A 21,397-nucleotide genomic window follows, 5' to 3' on the forward strand; every position below is an offset into this window, starting at 1 on the left:
TCCCACTCGGAAGATGGACAGACACCCACACAGACAGATGTGCACACACGCACGCTTGCCTGGGTCCCACCCCTTGAGGTGCTGATCCAGTATGTTTAGACTGGGGCTGGGGTATTTTCAGTTTTAAGAAGCTTCCTAAGGTGGACAGTGACTGGGGAGAGGGGAGCTTTGCCTGCAGGGTGACACCTTAACTCTCCCCAGAGGCCTGGATGCCAGGTACAATTAGCAACCTTTATCCCCTCACCTGGTGTCAGGGGGCCCTGACTTACAAGGGCAGCAGAGGGTAGCCACTGTCTCAGCGTGTCTGTCGGGAGGAAGTGACTATGTCCCCAAGAGTGGGTGAGTGTGACCATGGTGATTACCAGGTGGTCACGTGACCTATCTGCCCCCCTCCCTCTCCAGGCTCCCCCATTGCACCCAAAGAACTCTGGAGAGACGGTCCCCCTTCAGGCCCAAGCAGAGGAGCCAGAGGTGGGCGGTTGAGGGGGGCTAGGCGTGGGTGCTGCTCCCTCTGAGTGGTTTCACCCTCACACCCGACCTCGATGGCCAGGATGTGGCCAGGGGAGCAGATGGCAAGGCAAGCTCCCCATCCCCCCTCCAAGGTACCTCCATGGTCATTTCTACAGAGGCTGTCACCATGGCCCCATGCAGAGGTCACACTCTCCCACCACAGCCTCATCCCCTCCTCCAATCCAGCAGTCTCAGCAGGTAAAGGGGCCAAATCCAAATACTCAAAAGCAGTTATTTCATCACTGAGGGAGGTGCCACCACGAACCCTGGACCTGAAAACTCGCCTCTAAGCATGTCAGCTCAGGCTGCCTGTGTCTGAAGGAGGTGGTTGGGCAAGCAGGCTCCGTCTGACTGATCTGCCCCTTGGGACGTCTTACTTCAGGGGTCCTCACACGGAAGCCCCAACTCGAGACCGTAGGGCCTGAGGCTGTGCGGACGGTCATTAAAACACACTTGCCCATAGTGGGGAGGTGGACCCTGGGAACCGCCAGCCCTGACTGCCCCACGGTTCCACGTGCTTCAGCAAACCCCACCCTGGCCTCACAGCTGAGCAACCCCATCACCTACGCCCCGGCTCCTCATCCCCCCACCCTGGCCTGTGTGTAAGACCCCAGGAGAAAAGGGAGCAACAGGAATGTGGGCTGAGTGGTTCCCAAGATCCTCTGTGATTCCTCCTACACGGTGCTCCCGCCTGCCTCGGGTGGACAGGGGGAACTTGTCCCTTTTCATGTACTGGCACATCGACCCTTGTCCCTTCTGATTTGTTTGGAAACACGCTTCAGGGTCACAAGCAGCCTCAACCAAAGAACCTGTGTCCTGCCTCTAACTAGCTCTGTGATTCCCTTGTATCGAATATCTTTCTGCTCTTTGTAAAGGGTGGATAAGAACATGTTTCTCGAGTACTGAAAAGAAATGTGAAATACACCTAACCAGCTATCTCTGGGCAGCTTCTTATCTGCCACCACGGAGGTTACAGCCAGGAAAAATGGGCCCCCACCCCTCCGGTCAAATCCACGTGGCCCCCGGGACTAGCCACGCTGGGCAGGAGCCCTGACCTTTGACCAGCCCCTTGGAAGCGAGTCTGCTCCTTGCGGTTCTGCATTCCTGGGACTGAGTCCTGAAGGAGCTGCTGGTCGGCGAGGGCCCAGCCCCACGGGGGCCGGGCCAGGCAGAGGGGCTGCAGGGCTCTGAACAGGGGTGTCCGCTGGCACAGCGGTGCGTAGGGCAGGGCCAGAGGGGAGGAAAGCACAGAACTAGGGAGCCTGGGCTTCTCTGGGAGCTTTGAATGGATCTGGCTACAGGGAGAGGAGGGAGTCAGGGCAAAGCAGAGCTCACTTCCGGTTTCTGTCCCTGTCCCTAGAAGAGGTGTGAGGAGCAAGCACCTAAAGGAATGTGAGGCCCCTGGAAACAGACCCAAGTCACCTCAAGGTGGTTTCCAGAAACATCTCCCGCTGCAAAGGCTCGGGGAGTCTGGAGGATGGTGGCGGGGGAGGGGCGGGGACTAGAGCTCTACATTTAGAAGGAGTTAGAACAAAAAAACTTCTTACTTTGATCAGGTTAAGCCTGTCATACTGGAAAGAAAACCACAGAAATTAGAAGTGAAAAAAAAAAAAGGTGGTAAAGCCCAAGGAGCATCCTTGCCACCGCGCCGGGGCGGTGCCACGCAGCCACCAGCGGGAGGCGCGCGGCGGGGCAGAGGCGGGTCTGCCGCGCCCGCCCGCAGCGCAGGTGCCCGCCCGGCTCCTCGGGGGCTGCCGCGCTCCCTCTCGTGGCCGCAGGCCGCCACTGCAGGACGGAAGCGGGTCCCGGGCGGCGCGGGCTCCGGGCAGGGCTGCAGCCGCCGAGGGTCAGCCTGGGCACAGCGACAGAGCCAGAGGAGTGGGGCCTGAGAGCCTGCCCAGTCCCACCCCTGTGTCTCAGCAAACGAGGAAACGGAGGCCCAGAGAAGGGAAGAGAACTGCACACCAGACCTGCCTCCAGGGAGTAGGGGAGATACCCTCCAGCCTCCTGAAAATTATAACCCCTCGCCTCCTCTAGGAGGTGAGCAGGACACGGAGCGAGGGGTCCTAGCTGCGACAAGAGCCCTACTAGCTCTGGCTATCAGATCGGCCTGAGAAGATGCCCCATGAGCGGAGGGGCATGTCCCGCCCCAGCAGCGCACCCTCCTGTCGCTTCCCTCCCTGCACAAGCCCGTCCTACTGCAACTCCCCTCCGAGGAAGGGGGGCTGGTGGCGATGAGAGGATGAGGAGGGGAAGCAGGGGGCCGGCGCCTGGGAGCTCAGAGATTGCGCGTGCTGGGGACAGGCATGGCCTCGGTCCACCCGCCACCGCTGCCCGCCCGGTAAGAAGGGGAGCCAAGATGAACTCTCCATTCGTGCTCAGCTCTCCGCCCCTTCACAATGCCTCATTTTTGCCTCTCTGAAATCCCACTCGGAATCCCGCCTCTGAGTTCAGGTAACATCCCAAACTACTCAAGTGGTTCTAAAAGCCAGGTGTGGTTTGCAGAGAATCTGGGCAGGACTGTCTGACTTCACCTCTGGACAGAAACGAGAGGGCTCTGGGCAGCAGCAAGAGGGAAGCAGAAGGAAGAAACCGAGGCCCAGTCAGGCCTATCTGTCCTCTCCCCATCGGGGCCCCGAACACCTCCCAGTCCCCATGTCAGCCAAGCCAGAGGTGCCAGGGGCTCAGGAAGACTGACATAGCTCACAGCAAAACCCTGTCCCCAGACGCCTGCGCCTGCCCAGCCACTGGCAAGCGTCCTCAGCCAGTGTCCTCCTCCCCTGCCCACAGCCGGCTACAGCCATTTAAAATCCTCAGAGCAAAGCTGTGCTTTTCGTCTGAAGGTCACAGACTGCAGGATTAGCCGGGTAGCCTCTTGTTCTTCCCTCAGGAAAGAGAACAGCTGTTCACCCTCCTCCTCCCCAAAACATGTACAGAGACTTGGGACTATTATTAAGTCATCCTCAGCTTTCTCCCCTGCAGGCTGCAGCCCGCCCCAGGCCCTGGGTATGCTTTCCTGAGCCCTGTGCCACAACACCTATTGTTCACCCTCCACCTTCTCCTCAGGCCTGGCACTACGTCCCTGACCAGGCCACATCTTTCCAGGTCCTGAGGGGCTGCTGTCAACGGTTGCCAAGCTCCAGGTGCTGGCACTGCACCCTCTGAGACAGCAGTTCCCTCTGACCACAATCCAGGATCCCGAGAATCCTGGGCCTCTGGAGCCCCCAGGGCTGGACAGGGGGTGGCTGAGCAGCTATCGGGTGGGGAGCATGGGGTAGAGCTCCTGAGGGCGCTGCTGCTGCTGCTGCTGCGCCAAGGCTCTTGTCCCCCCGAACTCCACCCCTCAGTCAGCTCGTCCTTTCTGCCACCCCTAATCAATACCGTCAGGGAGGCTGGAATCATCCACCAAAGGTGCGGAGTCAGGACCTGTGGTCTGGCCACGTGGGGTCTCCCACCCCAAAGGAGTGAAACTAACCCCCGTCAGGACTCTGCTTCTAGGTGGCACCATGTAAGGAGGGAACCATTCCCAGCCAGAGGCGGTGTTTGGGGAGCAGGCAGACGGGGGTGGGGTGGGGTGGGGTCTGGCCTCCGACATCGGGTGCAGTGGGAGTGGGACCTCAGTGACTTCCAAGCCAGCCTGCCAGGGACAGTGGGGCCCGCCCTTCCGGGAAAGGGACCAAAGGGACCAAGCAGGACATACGGGCCAGAGTGGGCAGGGGCAGAGGAAGGGGTGCTGAGCACTACAGACAATCCAACGCTAGAGGGGGGATAAAAAGACAGACACAGAGATGGCTTACTTTTGAGAGGCGCTTGTGAGACTAAGACCATGCATGCAAAGAAGGTATTTGGGGAATAGTGGGGAAGAAGAGGAAGAACAAGAAATCAAAAGACAAATTCAGGTGGGAAGCCAGCCCCCCGTGCCTCCCAGGAGTACCCAACCCCTCCCCCAGCCCTAAGCGTCCACAGGTGAAGAGAAGCCTCTTGAAAGAGCCCCTGGGCGAAGATAACTCCTGCTTCCCAGAAGACTGGGGGTCTCCCAACTAGCGCAGGGCTCCCCCAGGGCCTATTTTATGCATCTCCTTGGGCCAAAGACCCCCAATGCTCAGGTGGTAGTGCTGACGTTCTTGGGAGGGATGGAAAGGCCCTGCCACGTGCTCTCTGCCGGAGGAGTACCAAGTGGGTTAGTGTTAAGGTAAGGCAGGATGATGGCCAGGAAGGAGGCTAAAAATAGCATTCTGCAAGGTTCCCCAAGGACTCTTTCCCTGGCAGTATAGTTGTCCCAAATAATGTGCTCTTCTATGCCAGCTTTAGGGACCAAATTTGAAAAAGGTAGCAGAGATAAAGTGATGACCACCTCCTGATCCCCAGAGCATCCTTCCTCCCAATCCCAAGGAATAGGAGGCTCCCCAGGGCACGGCCCCTCTCAGAGAGCCTGGCTGGGAAGATATTTAACTGGGGTCTCGCCTGCCTGCCCCGCCCTGGCCTCGTTGAATACAGACTATCTCTGGGACACCAGGGCCACTCGATCACATTCCTCGAGGCAGTTCTCTACCTCTCGGTCCCCCAGTACCAGCTTCCCTGCAGCCCCCTAACACCAGGTGCCGAGCCTCCAGCAGGGTCCAGCTCACCTTGGAATTTTTGCCGCCACTCCGGCCGGACTGCGAGGAGCAGCTGCGCTGCACACCCTGCTCTGGTGTGGACGGGGATTTGTCTGAGGAGTGATCTGAGCCCTTCTCCACCATGGTGTCTCCGTCCTGGTTCTGTGGGGTTGGCGAGCGGGACCGCTTGCGGAGGATGGGTGAGCAGGCCGGTGTGCTGCGGTTTGAGTTACTGGCAGTGCTGCAGGGGCAGATGGAGAGAGGGAGTGGGGTGGGAAGGGGAGGAGGAGAAAAGGCAGGGAGTCAGTGATCCGAGGCCAAAGACAAATCTAAAGGAGCCAGCTCAGGGAGCCGGGGTGAGGGGCTGGGGAGAAACGGGGAGAACCGGGCCCAGCTATGGACTCACTGCACCACAAGCAATACTGCCACTGGCCACAAGAGGGCAGTAGTGCCAACATGAAAGGGGAACCAGGACTAGGATGGGACAGGACGGCAATGAGACACATAGATATCCATCCATCCATCCGTTCATCCATCCAATTGTAGTGTGAGCCCCTATTAGACGCCAAGAACTGTCCACGGAAAACATAATTTAAGACTCATTGGAGATGATCCAATATAATCAGCTCATTTTATATATGCTGCAAATCCAAAGTTTCCTTTCTTTCCTTCTTTCCTTCCTTCCCTTTCTTCTCTTCCGTTCCTTCCTTTCCTTCCTCCTTCTCTCTCCCTCTTTCTCTTTCCTCCCTCCCTCCCTTCCTTGTCTCACTCTGTCACCCAGGCTAGTGTGCAATGGTGTCATCACAGCTCACTGCAACCTCAAATTCCTCAGCTCAAGTTTTCCTCCTGTCTCAGCCTCACAAGTAGCTGGGATGACAGGTGTGCACCACAACACCTGGCTACTTTTTAAAAGTTTTTTTTGTAGAGCTGGGGTCTCTCTACGTTGCCCAGGCTGCCCTCAAACTCCTGGCCTCAAGAAATCCTATGTTTTGGCCTCCCAAAGTGCTGGGATTACAAATATAAGCCACCGCACCGAGCCCCAAATCAAGTTTCTATATTTTGTTTGGATATTTTTGTTCATGAAAATAACAGTAATCATCCTACTTTTTCAAAGCCTTCACATACATATTATTTCACTAGGTTCTTAAAAAACATTCCAGGAAGGTAATAATGCCAAGTACCATAATCACTATGCTTAAAAAAGAAGACCCATGCAAGGCAGAGTGAAGCTAAAGGTCCTCTGAGCACAGAGAGCTTAGAAACAAAACTTGAGTCTTCTGATTTGCCCCCACATCGTATTATTTCCTTGTAAGCCACAGTGGCTCCTGCTTCCTTTGCCCCCAGCAAAGATGAACACAGCAGAAGTTCCCACATTCCAAATCACCCTACCCCAAAATTCATGTCCAAAAAGTACCTTACACTTCCCAGAGGACCAAATCCACATACACTGAGAGGTACAAGCTGTGAAAAATATTTTCTATTTGATATTTCGCTTGTATTTTCAATGGACTATAAGAAGAGAGGCAGGACAGAAGTAGAGGGGAAAATTGAATGCAGTTAAATTGCAACAGGTAGTTGCTTTGCTTGAGAGAATAGAGAAAGGAAAGAGATGAGAAAAGAGAAAGGTTAAACAGAAAGAGGCAGGGGAAATAAAAGGGAAGGAGAGGAAAGCCACAAGGGTGGTGGGTGGAGATTGAAAGCAGAGGTTCTGCCCACCTAGGAGGCAGTCAGACAGCAGGGCCAGGCTTCAGAATGCCCCAGGACCAGGCTGTGAGCACTCTAAGCACTTGGGAGAGTGCAAGGCGGGGGACGCTGTCATTTGCATGAAGATCCAGCTGTGACCTCAGACATCCCATTGGCCCCATTTGCAATGAAAACCATGCCCCCTTCAGCAAAACCTTACACCAGGGCATCCTCTGCAGAGACAAAGCAACATAGCCCAAGGGCCTGAACCAGCAAGTATAGGCAGCTGGGGGGCAGGGCAGGGCTGTAACTTTTGGAAGGAGGCTGGTGGAGAGAGGGGGAAAAAGGACCAGAGATAAAGATAAATATGGCCAGAGAAGTATGGAAAAAAGCAAGGCCCACTGTTTTGCTTCATCCTAAAACAGAGATTGCATTCAAAATCTCACGTCTAATACTAACAATAGCTGTGATTTGGGGAAGCCCAAGATGATTCAAGCAAGTGGTGGCCAAAACATTCTAACCTGGAGAACAGTGATTCCAACTATCCAAAACCACATGAAACTCACACTAAATGATCAAAATGTCCATGCAATTTCCACATCACCCAGTAGTCCCACTTCAGCCCACCCAAGAATCTATATGCCTAAAATTCTGCCCTCCACACATCAGTCAATAAACGACTTATACTGTCTCTTTATGCTCTGAAGGCTGTTGTTCTTGAAAACCTCTCTTCTCCCTGTTGACATGCTCCTCTCCCTTCTCTTCCTCTGCCTGCCCCACACTTCCTGTACTTCGCTCTTGCTATACACCTGAACTTTAGTCCTTCCCCAAAGGTGAGTCCTCCTCCCTGGCCATCTCCTGCTTTCTCTGACTTCAACCAGGCCCCTAGGCAGAGCCTCCCCTATCTGCTTCTGGCCTTGGTCAGTTGCCAGCCCAGCCCACCAATCTGCTGCCAACTGGATGCTTCCTCCGGATGGAAGTCTCACGAGTGTTGCAAATTCAAAATAGAGCTAGCCACCTTTCCTCCCAAACCTCCTCCCACAACTGCCCATTCTTAATGGCATTATCATTCCTTAGTCTCTCAGGCTATAAACTCATCTCTTCCATGTCACCCCACAAAAGACGATTCACTGAATCCCACCATTTCTACCTCCATAAAGCTCCTCACTCAGTCCCTTCCTTCCCCAGGGCCCTAGTTCAGGGCCAAGGCCTCTTGCCTAAACTCTTCCGGTGGTCTCTGTGTCCTCTTCCTTTTCCTACTCATGCATATCTTTGTCATTAACTCTTTCTAAATACAAGCCCGATATCATTCTGCTCCCCACTAGCACTCATGTTAAAGTCCCAAATCCTCAAAATGGAATTTAAAGTTCTCTACTAAAAATAAATGACACATCTGTATTTCAATACTTTCATTATTCTCCTTATAGTTGAAAGAGTTTCCATATTCTACTTCTACATATCTTCCTCTGTGTCTAAGTTTTTACTGATACATAATAGTTGCATGTATGTATGGGGCACATGTGATATTCTGATACATGTATACAATGTTTAATGATCAAATCAGGGTAACTGGGATATCTTTCAAGTCAAACATCCTTTCTTTGTGTTGGGAACATTACAATTCTTCTCTCTAGCTACTTTGAAATATACCAGTAATTATTGTTAACTATAATTTCCCTACTGTACTATCGAATGCAAGAACTCACTCCCTCTAACACACTGTCCTTTTGTGCCCATCAACCGACTTTTCTCTGTCCCGCTCCCTATCCCCATCCCCTCCCCAGCCTCTGATAACCACCATTCTACTCTCTACCTCCATGGTGTCCACTTTTCAGCTTCCACATCTGAGTGGGAACATGTGATATTTGTCTTTCTGTGCCTGGCTTTCCCCTGATTTTCTTAGTACCCATTCTCATTCTCCTGCCTCCAGATTTCCGTACAACTCCCTGCTTGAGCCTGAAGAGCCCTTTCCATTCCCATCTCCCTACTGGAGTCCTGTTCATTCTTCAAGACCCATCTCAAATGCCACTTTCTCCAAAAAGCTTTTCTAAATCTCCACTACCAAATTGACTAAAGCATTTAACACATTTTGCCTGGTATTAAAGTTAAGACCTACAAACTCCTGGAGGTACACTCCTCTGTACCTCCACAGTAGCCCAGTGCAATGGTCTCTATGTGTTCAGTAAATGTGTGGTGAATTGAATCCCATCCTAGTGAAGGCCTTCATACTCATGGCTTTAATAATCCCCAATATCATGACAGCTCCCAAATCTGTACGTCCAACCTGCTGATATTAACCAAAATAGCTACAAGGTATTGAACGTTTCTGAGCTCCTGGCACAGCAGCAAGCATTTATTAAGCATTATTTGATTTAATCACCCCTTCCACTCAACCCACAAAGTTTTAATGGATACTATTACTAGTCCTAGTTTTCAGGAGATATATTTGGTTTCTTGACAGATTAAGTAATTCACCCAAAGTCATACAGATGGATGAATGGCTGGATCTAAAACACAGGCCTACCTGATCATGGAGCTTGTTCTCAGAACCAAGCATTCAATGTTTGTGTGCTGGATGGGTAGATAGAAAGATGGATGGACAGAAGGATGGGAGGGTAGCTGGGTGAATGCAATGAGGGAAGGAATCAACTTCCTGACTCTAGTTTTCAATCCATTCTTTACTTTCCTGCCAAAGTGAACTTCCTAAAAAGTGAAATTGACATTTTTTACCAGCTTCTTCTCTGGTTAAGCCCCTTCATGGCTTCCCACCCCCTTAGAATAAAACCTGAACTCCAGACCACAGCTTCCTCAACTGTCTTTCTCCAGCCCCTCTGCTGGCTTCTCCTCCCACGCACCCTCTGCCTCAGGCATCAAGGCATTGCTACAGGTCCCTGTGCCATGCACACTCGCTCTTCCATGCCTCAGCAGTGTCTCTCTCTCTTCCTCTCTCTCTGAAATGCCATCCCCCCAATCACCCAACTAACACACCTCAAGACTAAGCCCATGTTCCCTACCCATGCTCTCCTCCCACTCCCATCCTTGTCTATACAAGATGAAATGTTTGCAGCTATAGCTGTAACTCAGCAAAATCAGTACTAGACTCATAAGATTCCTAAAACTCTTTAAATGTACCCCATTATCCTATAGATTTGGATGTCCTGATAAGCAAATAAAACAAATTCCTACATATCTCATCACATAAAGCATTATGTCTTTCAAACAAACATTATGATGTGCCATTCATCTGACCCTGCCACCATTATTAATAACCATATGGCATTTTATTTCAAATTCTTGGAATTTTAGAGCGAAAAAAAGACTTTAGAATTGCTATAGCAAGGGCAGAACCTGGATGATCAGATGTACTGATATCAGATGGGCTATCAACCCCCTTACCAGAGTTTAGGATTGGGGCATCCAGCTCTCAATTTGACATGTAAAAAGCCTGAGAAATAGGAAGGTTCAGTGTGTGGCCAAGGTGGTATAACTTCACATCTGGCTCTTCAGTTCCACAAATATTTCCGGACCACCTGGTATAATGCTAGGCATTCATGTTCAGATTGGTGAGTAAGAAAGGATTCCTGGGCTTAGGCCATTTATAGTCAGGAAGAGCTGGACACATTCCTCCCATGCTAATATAAACAATGAGTCCCTCCATTATCCCCCCACCATCCACCCAATACATGAAAATTTTCAGCAGATGGTCTTAAGAATCTGCGTTTTAAATAAGTACCACAGGTGGTTGACTCTAAAGTTTGAGAACCACTGACTGCTCTCACGAGGAACAATCTTTAAAGTATTAAGGAGTAAATGATGTCTCTGTCCCAGGGGACAGCGACCTGTTTACAGCTGTTCAGTGTCTACCGGGAAGGTGGACTTGCTGGAACAGTAACATTATCTGAGCTTGTGATAGGAACTGCCAATATAGAAGAATCCGAAGTGGAGTGGACGGGGCGTGGGCAGGAAGATGTGGCTGAGGACAGCAGTAACCGATACAACACCACCTTCTGCTGTAGGAGCCTGACAGTTAACATCAGCCATATTACAAGCATCTCCTCCCGCCTCACCTTTCACAGCCTCTGCCTGAAGCGGATGCTGATACCTAGCAGTCCCTAATTCCTAACAGAGGACTAGTCTGTTATCCAGTGACACACGTCCCGTCCCCATGCCGATTCTGAAGTTTCATCAGTAATCCTCCTCAGTTCCTTATAATACCACTGCAAACATCCACACGAATTAGCCAGCTCCCCTTTGAGTCTTCCCATAGCACGTGCTCCAGAGTCTGAGACAGGAAGGCCACAGGTGTATTTGTATAACATTTGCATGAAATTTACACGCTGCCTGCACATGCCTCCATTTGTAGGTCTGTCCACCTAAACCAGTTCCAGACTCAGAGCTTATTAGGACTCCCTGAGGATCCTTATTCCTTTCTATATTATTGCTTGTCATTTAATAGTGTCTACAGGCCTCTGTACCCACTAAAAGCTACATCACAGTAGGAGGGAAGGGCAGACCCCACCAGAACCTTGTAGAGGGGAGTGAATGGTCCAAGTCACAAATTCCAGCAGAGCCCCCGATTTTCCTTGGACCTTCCTCCTTAAAGAGCAAAATACCAGGTCACTTTTTTTAAAAAGGCTTGCTTCACTCCTTGTTATAGCCTCCTAAGGTTCCTTGTCTCCACTCCTTTTACTCATGAAAATAACACCATTATCCCAAATCCCCAACACGATTGGTTCAGGAAAAGAGTTGAAAGGGACTTTCCAGTCCACCCCTCTCGCTGTTATGGATGGGAACACAGATCCAGAGAGACGAGATCATCGTCCACCAAAGGGTTAACACGCAGGGAGACGCCTCTGCCCCTCCACTGCCCAGACCCAAGGTGTTTAACTGTTGAGTCTCAGTGGCTTCCCCGCAACAAACACACACTTTTCAGGATACTGGATGCGGTGGGAGTTCGAAAGGATAAGACATTCATAGCTGTTCTCTAAGAGGAGCTCCCCATGACCATGCACGGAACCTGCTCTTGGAATCTAAACCCGGTAACAACTCTACCACCGGGTCCAGTTCCCTTTCTAAGGTAAAAAGCCAACTGTGCCTTTTGTGTCAAGCTGTGATTACCTGTTTGAGAAAAGAAGCCAGACACTTTGAGGAGAGGTGCTCTCCCCGGCAACCAACCCCCCGCCACTGTGTAGAGGTTCTCTTCCCAAACTTATGCTAAAGCCGAGGCTCAGCCTGGTCCCAGCGGGCCAGACCTTGGCCTGGGTTTAGCCACATGTAGCATTTCTTCAAGGGGCAGGAAGGGGAAGGGCTCCCGGGAGAATGCCTCCCTCTGCCATCACATTCGTATGAATGCCAGCTGCAGACGGGCAGCGTGGGCCTCCCCTAACGGCTGCAAAAGCAAGATCCGGACAGAGATGACCATCTCGTTCCCTCTCCTGTTTCAGTAACTTGCTGAAATTCCCTGGGGGGTTGTCAAGTGGGGCATTTGGATGAAGTATGCAAGGTGTTTGGGGGATGGGTTCAGTCTGAAATTTGGAACCAAAAGGTCCAGACCACTGGTAGAGACACGTTACACATGGAAGCGTGACAATTCTCCAGGCTCACTGACTCGCCACTGGTCATCCGAACATTTGCCCACAGTGTCCACGCAGCTCACACCCTTTCTGCACTGGATCCATCACCAGTCCTCATCTCTGTAGATACTATGTAGATAATTCAGGGCACTTCTTATGGGCAACAGGCCTCACTGATTCCCCCTCCTACCTTATCTTACCTAAGTATCTAAGGAAAGGTGGAAAAAAAAAATCTTACAAAGTAACTGAAAGGTAGCAGAGCCTATCCAAAACATTTGCAGCCCGTTGATAATTTAATACCTAGACATACTTTCATTAGGGATCTACTTAAGCCTGGAAGGAATTACTTGCTACAGGGGTGGGGGGTGGGGGGAAGTCCTAGCAGCGACTTGGGTTGCTGATGAATTTATTAATTGGCTAATTAACATGAGGGCAAAGTCCATGGAATGTGTTTTGAACGAGTAGGAAAAAGCAGAACTTCAGTTACCCTTCCACTGGCATTTTCAGTCCAGAGAGGTGACAGGTGGTGCCAGGGCTGGGCCTGGACAAAAGCGGTTTGCCTTTCTTACTCAGGCCAAAGGGAAGACATCCCTCATCACAGTGGCGGGAGCCTCCATCCTTCCCACTCCCCCCTGCTGCCTGGCTTTCCTGTAGCTTCTGTTCAGCCCAGATTTTGGAATTCAATCCAGGAACAGGCATGACAAACACTATTTTTCATTTCCATGGAGACAAGGGCCTGCAATAGAACCAAGACTCCATGCCTGAAATGCCAAAACAGCCTGACCCACTTTTCCCCCTTCCTACAAAAACAAAATAAGTTTGTCTGGGTCCTGCCAGAGCTGAGGGGGAAAAAAACCCAGAGCTCTTGTTATCTCTATGGATATCTCAAAGAGGAACAAATTATGATAACCTTTGAAAACACTGAGGATGCTATAGAAACGGTGTCAGAAGTCAGGCGTGAATTGTTTCACCCAAATGGCTCACAGGCTGTACCCAATCCATTCTGGTTCTTTGTCTTAACCTTCTAGAGAGAAAGGTTCATAACCCCTAAGAGAAGTACTTAGTGACCAGCTATCCAAGTCCTTCTAGCTATCCAAGTCTAACCCAACTGTTCCCCCAACTTGTCTTGTCCCACTTTCTCCTTCATTTTAAGGTCCACTGAGGCTGGACCTTTTTCTTCCTCGAACATAACACATTCATCCCTGCCCAGGGATATTTGTACTTGTTGGTCCCTCTGCCCGGAACTCTCACCCTAAAGTTTTGAGTGCTAGTACCTTTTCAGGCTTCAGATCAAAGCTCAAATGTCACTCCCTCCCAGCAGACTTTCTTAAAGGACCACTCCATATAAAATGGCCTCCCTAACCCCAGGCAACCATGCCATACGGTCGTGTGCTCCTCTTCACTGCACTTATAGGAGCTGAAATTGTCTAGTTTCTTGTTGTTGTTTATCTGTTTACCACTAGACTGAACACTCCATGGGGGCTGGGGCTTTGTCTGTCTGTGGTTCCCGGTAGCTCTAGCAGAACGACTGGCACATGCTGGGATCACAGACATGCAGTGCATGAATAAAGAAATGAATTCTCATTCAAGTCATTCATTCCATTGTTCAGCCACTCTTTTAGACAAATCTTTGTTAACCTGGCCCCAAACCTCCCTTCTTTATAACACTAGCCCATTGGTCCTTATTCTGACTTAGCCCATGAAAACTAAAATATGACATCATGTCCAGACTCTTTGCTGGCCTGGTCACTTTGTCTAGACATCAGGGTGTCTGAGTTCAAAATCCTGAACTGTTTGGTACCCTTGAGAAACTCACTTTATCTTTCAGTGCAGCTATGTTCTTTGTTAAATGATTACAGCCTACCTTATCGGAGTAAGAATCTTAAAGAGAATAAACCTAATTAAATAACACATATCAAAGGAAAGGGCTTCCTACCATTGCTCATGAAGTGAAAAAGGGTTAAAAGAAGAATGTGAATTCCCAGTGAAGACACTGAATCCTGTTCCTAAGTTAGGCCCTTTCCACCTGGCAAAGATGGGGTGAGAATTTAGGTTGCTGCTATTCACACCTTTAGCCCCTCCTTCCACAGGTCTGGGATGATAAAGACTTAAGATGAAGCAGAAGATACTGAAATAAAATGCTGGAACTTACTGGTGTTGTAGGATTTCCTTTTCCTGAGACTGTTCACAACAGAACAAACACCTAACATTTGGGGGACAGTCCTGCTGGGTTCAGAACAAGGTGTTGGCCGAGCTGATCTGTAATTGTCTGGAGTTTGGAAGTGGCCTTAGTGGCCATGTAATCCATCCTCCCACTGGATGCAGGAATCCCCTCTGCAAGGGCCCTGACAACGGCTGCACAGCCTCTGCTTCAGATTTCCCGAGACAGAGCACTCACCAGGTCGCTGCATACATGTCTGGGCAGCTCTAGGGACACTCTTAAGTGCCACAGTCCTGATTTCTCCATGACTCTCGGTGATCATTATCTGTCCAACTCTAAGTTTAATAGTCTTTAGAAATGAAGCTAACCTTGCTGATGTAATGTCATTAAACAGGCATTTTCTGAGCACCTCCAACTTTGTAATACATGTTCATCCTGAGGGCCCCATAGGTCAGCAACGACGTCATGGTTCTTTGTATCCGCACAACATTAAACATGATATGGAGCGCAAAGTAGGGACATAATACTTTTAAACTCCCACCCAAATCTAAGTACAACCCCACTCAAAGTATTTCAGAAGCCTCAACATTCAGGGTAACAGGACTTCATGAAAGCAGAAAGGCACTAAGCTATCCCATGAAGCCCCTTCCTTGAACGAGATTTCCAATCCACTGGGAGGCCATAAACCACTGGAACAAGGCAAGGAGGAGTTCAACTGAAAAGAACTTCCAGCTTCTTCTAAGTGTGCTCATCAAGGACCCCTCCCCCATCCTCAGCAAGAAAAATGCCACTACTCAAACTGAAAAAAAATCTGTGGGGATATTGTCTCTGCCTCTAAGAAACTCACAGTCTGATGGGAGAGACAGACATGTAATTAACTAACACTAAGTGATAGGATCTACTTGAATTCAATTAAAACATCTCTCAGCATGACCTATCAAGGGAGCCAGGCTGGAACCCGGGACCAGTTAACACCAAGAGTTAGATGGTCTTCCTCACTCAGGCCCTTGCCCTGACTGCATGATCTGAGGGCAAGCCACTCCTTGGAGCTTCCGCTTTTATTATGCAAGCAGAATAAATATGGACGCCGGCTAACCCCCGCAAGGACACGAAAGGAGGATGACAAAGAACATATAAAGAATACACTGCGAAGTACTGAGAACAGCAGCATCTCCGAGACAGAAGGACTCAGATCTAAATTAGGCAAAGCATCCAGAAACAAGATCCAGGCAGTTGGGGCCCATAGTTAATGCAGCATCACCAGCTCTCCCTCTGATGGGGATGCGAGTCCCTGGCTGGGCGGCCAGGCTCAGCGGTGTGTAGGTGGATGAGAAGTCAACGACAGCACTCCATGTGCCATTCCCCTCACCTCTCTCCTTCCCTAACCTCATGACCCACCTGGATGGCTAATCCCTTCCTGACCCCTCGAATTCAAACCCAGCTCTGATTTATTTTTCTGCTAGAGATCAGATAGAAGACTCTGAAAAACGAGCATAATGTCAAAATCATAGAAATTTTAGAATAAAGAGAACCCTACGAGGTGACTCCACGTGTCTGGCTGCAAGCAGATGCCTAAGTCACCCAAGAGGGGCTTTAACTTAATTTAAAATACATTCAGGGTACAAAATCCAGGGCTTTCCTCTGTGACCCTTCCCATTGTCTCCTGATACCATCAGGAAGTTATTTATAATTTTTAAAAATCTTACATTGTGCTTAATACCGTTTTCTTTTATTCCAGCTTTCCCAGACTTGAAATCAGTTTATTAGCTAAAAACATTTCCTCTGTTCCTACCCTCCTTTCTTTGGGTGGAGTAATTCTACTTCCTCAAACCTATTCTCCAAAGTTAAAAACCATTTCTTCTATTAATACATTTATCTCGACCCAATCTTTGTTTAGATTGACCTTATACCTCAAGGGACAGAGAAGTCATTAACTGATATGTAACTCATTTCACCTTTGGACAACTGATGGTTTTTATTTTAAGCTCAAACTGTTTCTTTCTGTGGCTTCCTACCAAAAGTCCTATTCTATCACCTTGGAAGCCACAGAACAAATCTAATTCCTCTTCCACATGGCATTTTCACATGGCTCTCATGCGGAGCCCAGACATGGTTGTAATACTGCAGAGAAGTGGTCTGACCAGCTCAGAATAGAGCAGAATGATCACCCAAGCACTTTGGAAATCAGAGTGCCAACATGTATTTTTGGAGTCATTTTCTGAATCAAGGGAATCTGGAATTAGTCACTGTTCTTTTATAAGTCTCTGGGTACCGTGCTTCAACCTTATCCTACAGGCTCAGGAGTGTGCATGCACGTAACGTATGTATGCACATCCGCTCCCAGGAGCACACACCCACCACTTCTCCCAGCTTCCGGTGGGAGGATGAAGAATCCACCCAGCTTTCGCCCCAACTCAGTTATACTGCAATTCTGAGTGTGTCTATGAATGTCTCCAGGCCAGATGCAAAACCACAGACCTTAGAGATTCTCTTATCTAGACACAAGAATGGTGTTTAGATTTTTAAATGGTTGAAAAAAAATCCATATGAAAATGATAAGAAATCCACATTTCAGAGACCATAAATAAAGTTTTATTGGGAACACGGCCATGCTTATTCCTTCTTAAATTGTTCGTGGCCACTTCCACTGTAAAAAGCAGAGTTGAGTAGCTGTGACGGAGACAGTTTGGCCCACAAAGCCTGCAATATTGATTATCTGGCCCTTAACAGGGACAGTTTGCCAACTTCTGGTCTAAATGTATGACCTTGAAAATATCTTTTTCTTTGAGCCTGTTTCTCCTTCGTTGAGTCAGGGGAAGAGTGTGTCTGTGTCTCAATCACTGGGGAAAAGGGCTACAGGCTTGCTCCTGCCAGCAGAGGAAATTTGTAAGGCCAAGAAAGAGAAGAAGGAGGTTGTTGATTTTTTTTCCCTAGGTAGGATAATGAAAGCTCTTATTCCTTCATTCTTTCCCCCAAGTGATGGTGTTAAAGTTGCTTAAATGCCTAAAGAGGTCACCAGCCTAGCTGATTCTCCACTGACCACCCCCCTCCAAGGCCTTGACCTTATCACTCTGCTGCCACAGGCAGCTCCCAAAAACTTCTGTTTCCCTTACCCTTCTTTCATGGCCAGCTTTGCCCACCCTGGTCCTAAACTTCTCTAACCTGGGGAGTATGACCCCAGGCAAAGGCTAGACATACGACCAGCATTCAAGCCGAGAGAGAGGCGGGAGGCAGAGGAATGAGGCGGTCTCCGCAGAGCAGAGATTGCCAGCAAGTGTCAGGGAAGAGGCAAAGATGGCTTTCCCCAGCCCTGGCTGAGCTCTTGGCTGAGGCCCCAGGGAGAGAGCAAGCTCCCCCATCCTCCCCCACCCCTCCACTTCCTAAATCAAGCAAATAACTAACAATGCAAGGAGGTGTGGGGGAGTAAGGCCCAGCCACTGGGTATCTATTTTCTCAAAACCACATGGCAAATCTCTGAGCCAAATGCCGGCTAAGCCAAAGAATAAACAAATCCCTTTATTTCCCTGAGATGGGAGCTATCAACTTCCCCTCTCGTCCTCTCCTTCTGCTGGCCAGAGTCATCTGTCCCATGACCCTCTCCCTGTGGGAGAAGCAGGGTCTGTCCATATCTTCCTGACCACTGCTCTGGTCAGCTTCTACCCAGAAGGGGCATCACAGAGCAAAGCCAGTGGGTGGGAACAGGAGCACATGGCCTGTCCACACCTCCCCCAGAAGCCCTCAGTCAGCTCTCCATGACGCTCTCCATGACGCACTGCACTGCTAATTCAATCTTCCGCTCACCTTTCTCCAGGGAGTGCCCTGAATAAGTCTGCTGGTCAAGGAGACCCCATCAGCCCCAACCCAGCCCCCACTCCTTCCATCCCACCCCAGGGCAGCCCCTCAGTGATCCAGAGCTCAGCTCAAACAGTGCAACTGTAGGAAGGAGGAGAAGAGAAGGGGCCAGGGAGGGAAAAGGTGGCATCTCTGCAGCATGATGTCACGCTGGCTGCTTTCAGAACCCACAAACAGAGAACAGAAGCAAACAACATGGACTCCCGATTTATTCTGCCTTGAAAGGTCTGTGTTCTTGGCAGCTCTGAGCAGGCTGCACCAGCTGGGAAAAGCACACAATCAAATAGACAGATCCTCGCTACAGCCCCCAGGGCCCCAACCTGCCCCCAGGATAGAGCTATGCCCCCTTCCGAAACATCCCACGAGGAAACAAAGATAGACTGACACACACACACACACACACACAAGCGTCAGCACGAGTGAGCACTAACCTGGAAGCCATTAGGAACGGTAGCAGAGTGCAGTGCAGAGAGGAACTCATTCATTCATGCATTGGGCAGAGGGGGGCGGGGGCGGGGAGCAGGGGCCCTGCGGAGGTTGGAGGACACTCACCTCCATGACCATCCCAAAGCCCTGTGCTAATGGGGAGGGGGCTGGGGACAGGGCTCTCATAAGCTGGGGGTGCTTCCTTGCTCTGCTGTTTCGCACCGCTCTGGAATTTTAAGCATGTCTCCCCTTTATTTCTTCTCCCCCACCTCCCTCTGCGGCTGTTATTTGGTGTGGTCGTGCAGCCTTACGGGAGCCCTCGCTCCCTCGCCCCTGTTCCCTTTCTCTCTCTCCCTCGGACTCCCTCCCAGACAGCGGTTCTGAGCTCGGCCACGCACGCGCACAGGGCGCAGACACACTCCGACACGCACCCCTCCTGCGCGCGGACACCCGCGCACACGCGCGCACGCCGCCGCCCGCCGGTTTACATAATGCAACTCTCTGGTGCAGTCGGCTTGCCGGCGCTCAATTATTCATGCCAGCTCGGAGGACAGCGCCGCCGCTACTTCCTCTTCAGCCCCCAATCTGACAAAACACAAGATGATGCTCCCCAGAGACTCTGCTCCCTTTGCTGCCACCAGTTATTTCCCAGGTGTTGCCCATTGGGTCGACCTGTATCAAAGAGGTGACGCTAAATAAAAACACAGGCTCCTGGCTCTAAATAGAGCCGAGCATCCTTCAAAGGCTGACAGCTGCTCTCACTGCCTGAGCCCTGGGAATGAGGGAGAGGAGGAAGGCGGCCCTGGAGACCACAGGCTGCCAGAGAAAATGGCTGAGGGCCTCTTCAGGGTGGCACCTCCCAGACTTCCCAGGCAGCAGACCATGATACTTGCTTCTTGAGCAGGTCGGACTCTTACAGAAGAATAACTCTCCAGGAGAGAGCACTTACGTTCATGACAAAGCAGGGTTGTCTTGAGTTTTCAATTCTAAGCTGCACCTCTTCAAAGTGTTCCCTGTCCATTCACTGAAATGCAGTATTGGTATTCAGACACCCAGCCCCCCTGGAGGAATGTCCTATCAGGTGAGAGGCACTAATGTTGTGCAAGTCATTCATGGAGTACAAAGCACCACCACAGTCACTTGCACAGGCCTTATTGACCCTTTCAGCATATAAGGATGCTAAGTACTAGAAAAGTGGAAGGTCCTCTGGCAAGAAAGAGGCAGAGCTGGGAGTCAAGATCATCTGCCTCTGAACGCATGATAACTAACTGCCTGACACCCCAAGTGAGCTTGTATTTGGAGAACCACTGCCATCTTTTCAGGGAAGGAGCACAAAACCACCACCACCACCAAGAACAATGATGTTTAGCTCAGCGCCTGTTAAACTTTAATCACCTGAAAATCTTGTTAATCCACAGATTCTGATGGCACAGGTCTAGGGGAGTGCCCGAGTCTGCCTTCCTAACAAATCTCCCAGGTGATCCCCATATTGCTATTCCAGAACCACATGGAGAGGCAAAGTGTTAGCTTATGCATTTTGCTCATTGGATCTTTCTAAAGGACAGAGTTTTGTCTGTCCGCCCCAGATGCCCAGGAAAACATGTTGTAGGTGAAAAATGACAATCCACTGACGTCACTTGTGTCCTGCTCAAACTCATGCTGAGAGCTAATGTTTCTTGGGCAGCTGTTGGCAAAAAGTCTCACTCTGAGAGTGCCCTGTGGGCTCATCATGAGAGGTCTTTCCAAGATTGTTTCTCTCGGCAGCCTGTTGATGGAATGAACAGCAGCCTCATTGTATCTGGGAAGCAGATAGGCCTGGGCTGTCTGGCCCCGCCTCTGTTATCTAGAGGAATCCCAGCTCCAAAGAAAGGTATATTGGCAATGCCCCAATTCTACCCATTCCTCCTTGTCTGGCTCAACTCCCACCTCTTTTCTGTTAATCCACAGAAAGCTCTTAGACTACAGTCAGAATTGGACCCAAAGCTAAGGTTTTGCTGCTTGCTGGTCACCTACTTACCTCTGTCTCAGACTCAGTTTCTTTATCTGAAAAAGCCACTATTATGTATTTCCTCCTTTATACTACTGAAAAGATGATGAAATAAAATAAATGCATGTGAAAGTACCCAAGAAAGCTTGGGTACCTCCCCCACCCCTATCCTTGTAAACTACAGTACACACTTTAGAGATTAATTGCAGATTCTGCTGTTCTACATTGATTTTACCTCCCGACAAAAAACAAAGGCTATTTCTTTCATGTTCTTCCAGCAAGTAGCAGTACTGAATATACAGGTATTCAGTAAATATCTTTGTACCAAATGTCCTGTCCTCCATTCAGACAGTAGACAAAGGAGTTGGTAGAATCAAACAACCAGTGTCCTGATCCTGGCTTCTCCACTCACTTACTATGTGACTTTGAACAAATCATGCTAATTTTTCAGGGATTTTCCTTCCTCCACTATAAAATGTACAGATTCATCTTTCTTCCAGAATAGCCCTACATGGTGAGTATTTTCATGGTGTATATTGATAACAATGAGTTAAAAGGGCAGGCTCAGGGACCAGATAAATATGTCTTCAAATGCTGGTTCTATCAA

General features: G+C 49.9%; 1 protein-coding gene across 8 annotated transcripts in view; it reads right to left on the bottom strand.

Annotated features, from left to right (window-relative positions):
* GRAMD1B (GRAM domain containing 1B) overlaps positions 1 to 21,397 on the bottom strand; it is a 180,001-nt gene that overhangs the window by 38,449 nt on the left and 120,155 nt on the right. For all 8 annotated transcript variants that reach the window (XM_045555770.1, XM_045555764.1, XM_045555765.1 and 5 more), the window contains one exon: positions 5,139 to 5,349. In XM_045555770.1, coding sequence (XP_045411726.1) covers positions 5,139 to 5,252 — 114 coding nt within the window. In that variant the 5' untranslated portion in view covers positions 5,253 to 5,349. The remainder of the gene's footprint in view (positions 1 to 5,138; positions 5,350 to 21,397) is intronic.

This window comes from Lemur catta, chromosome 7 (assembly GCF_020740605.2).
Source record: "Lemur catta isolate mLemCat1 chromosome 7, mLemCat1.pri, whole genome shotgun sequence".
NCBI classification, from domain to species: domain Eukaryota; kingdom Metazoa; phylum Chordata; class Mammalia; order Primates; family Lemuridae; genus Lemur; species Lemur catta.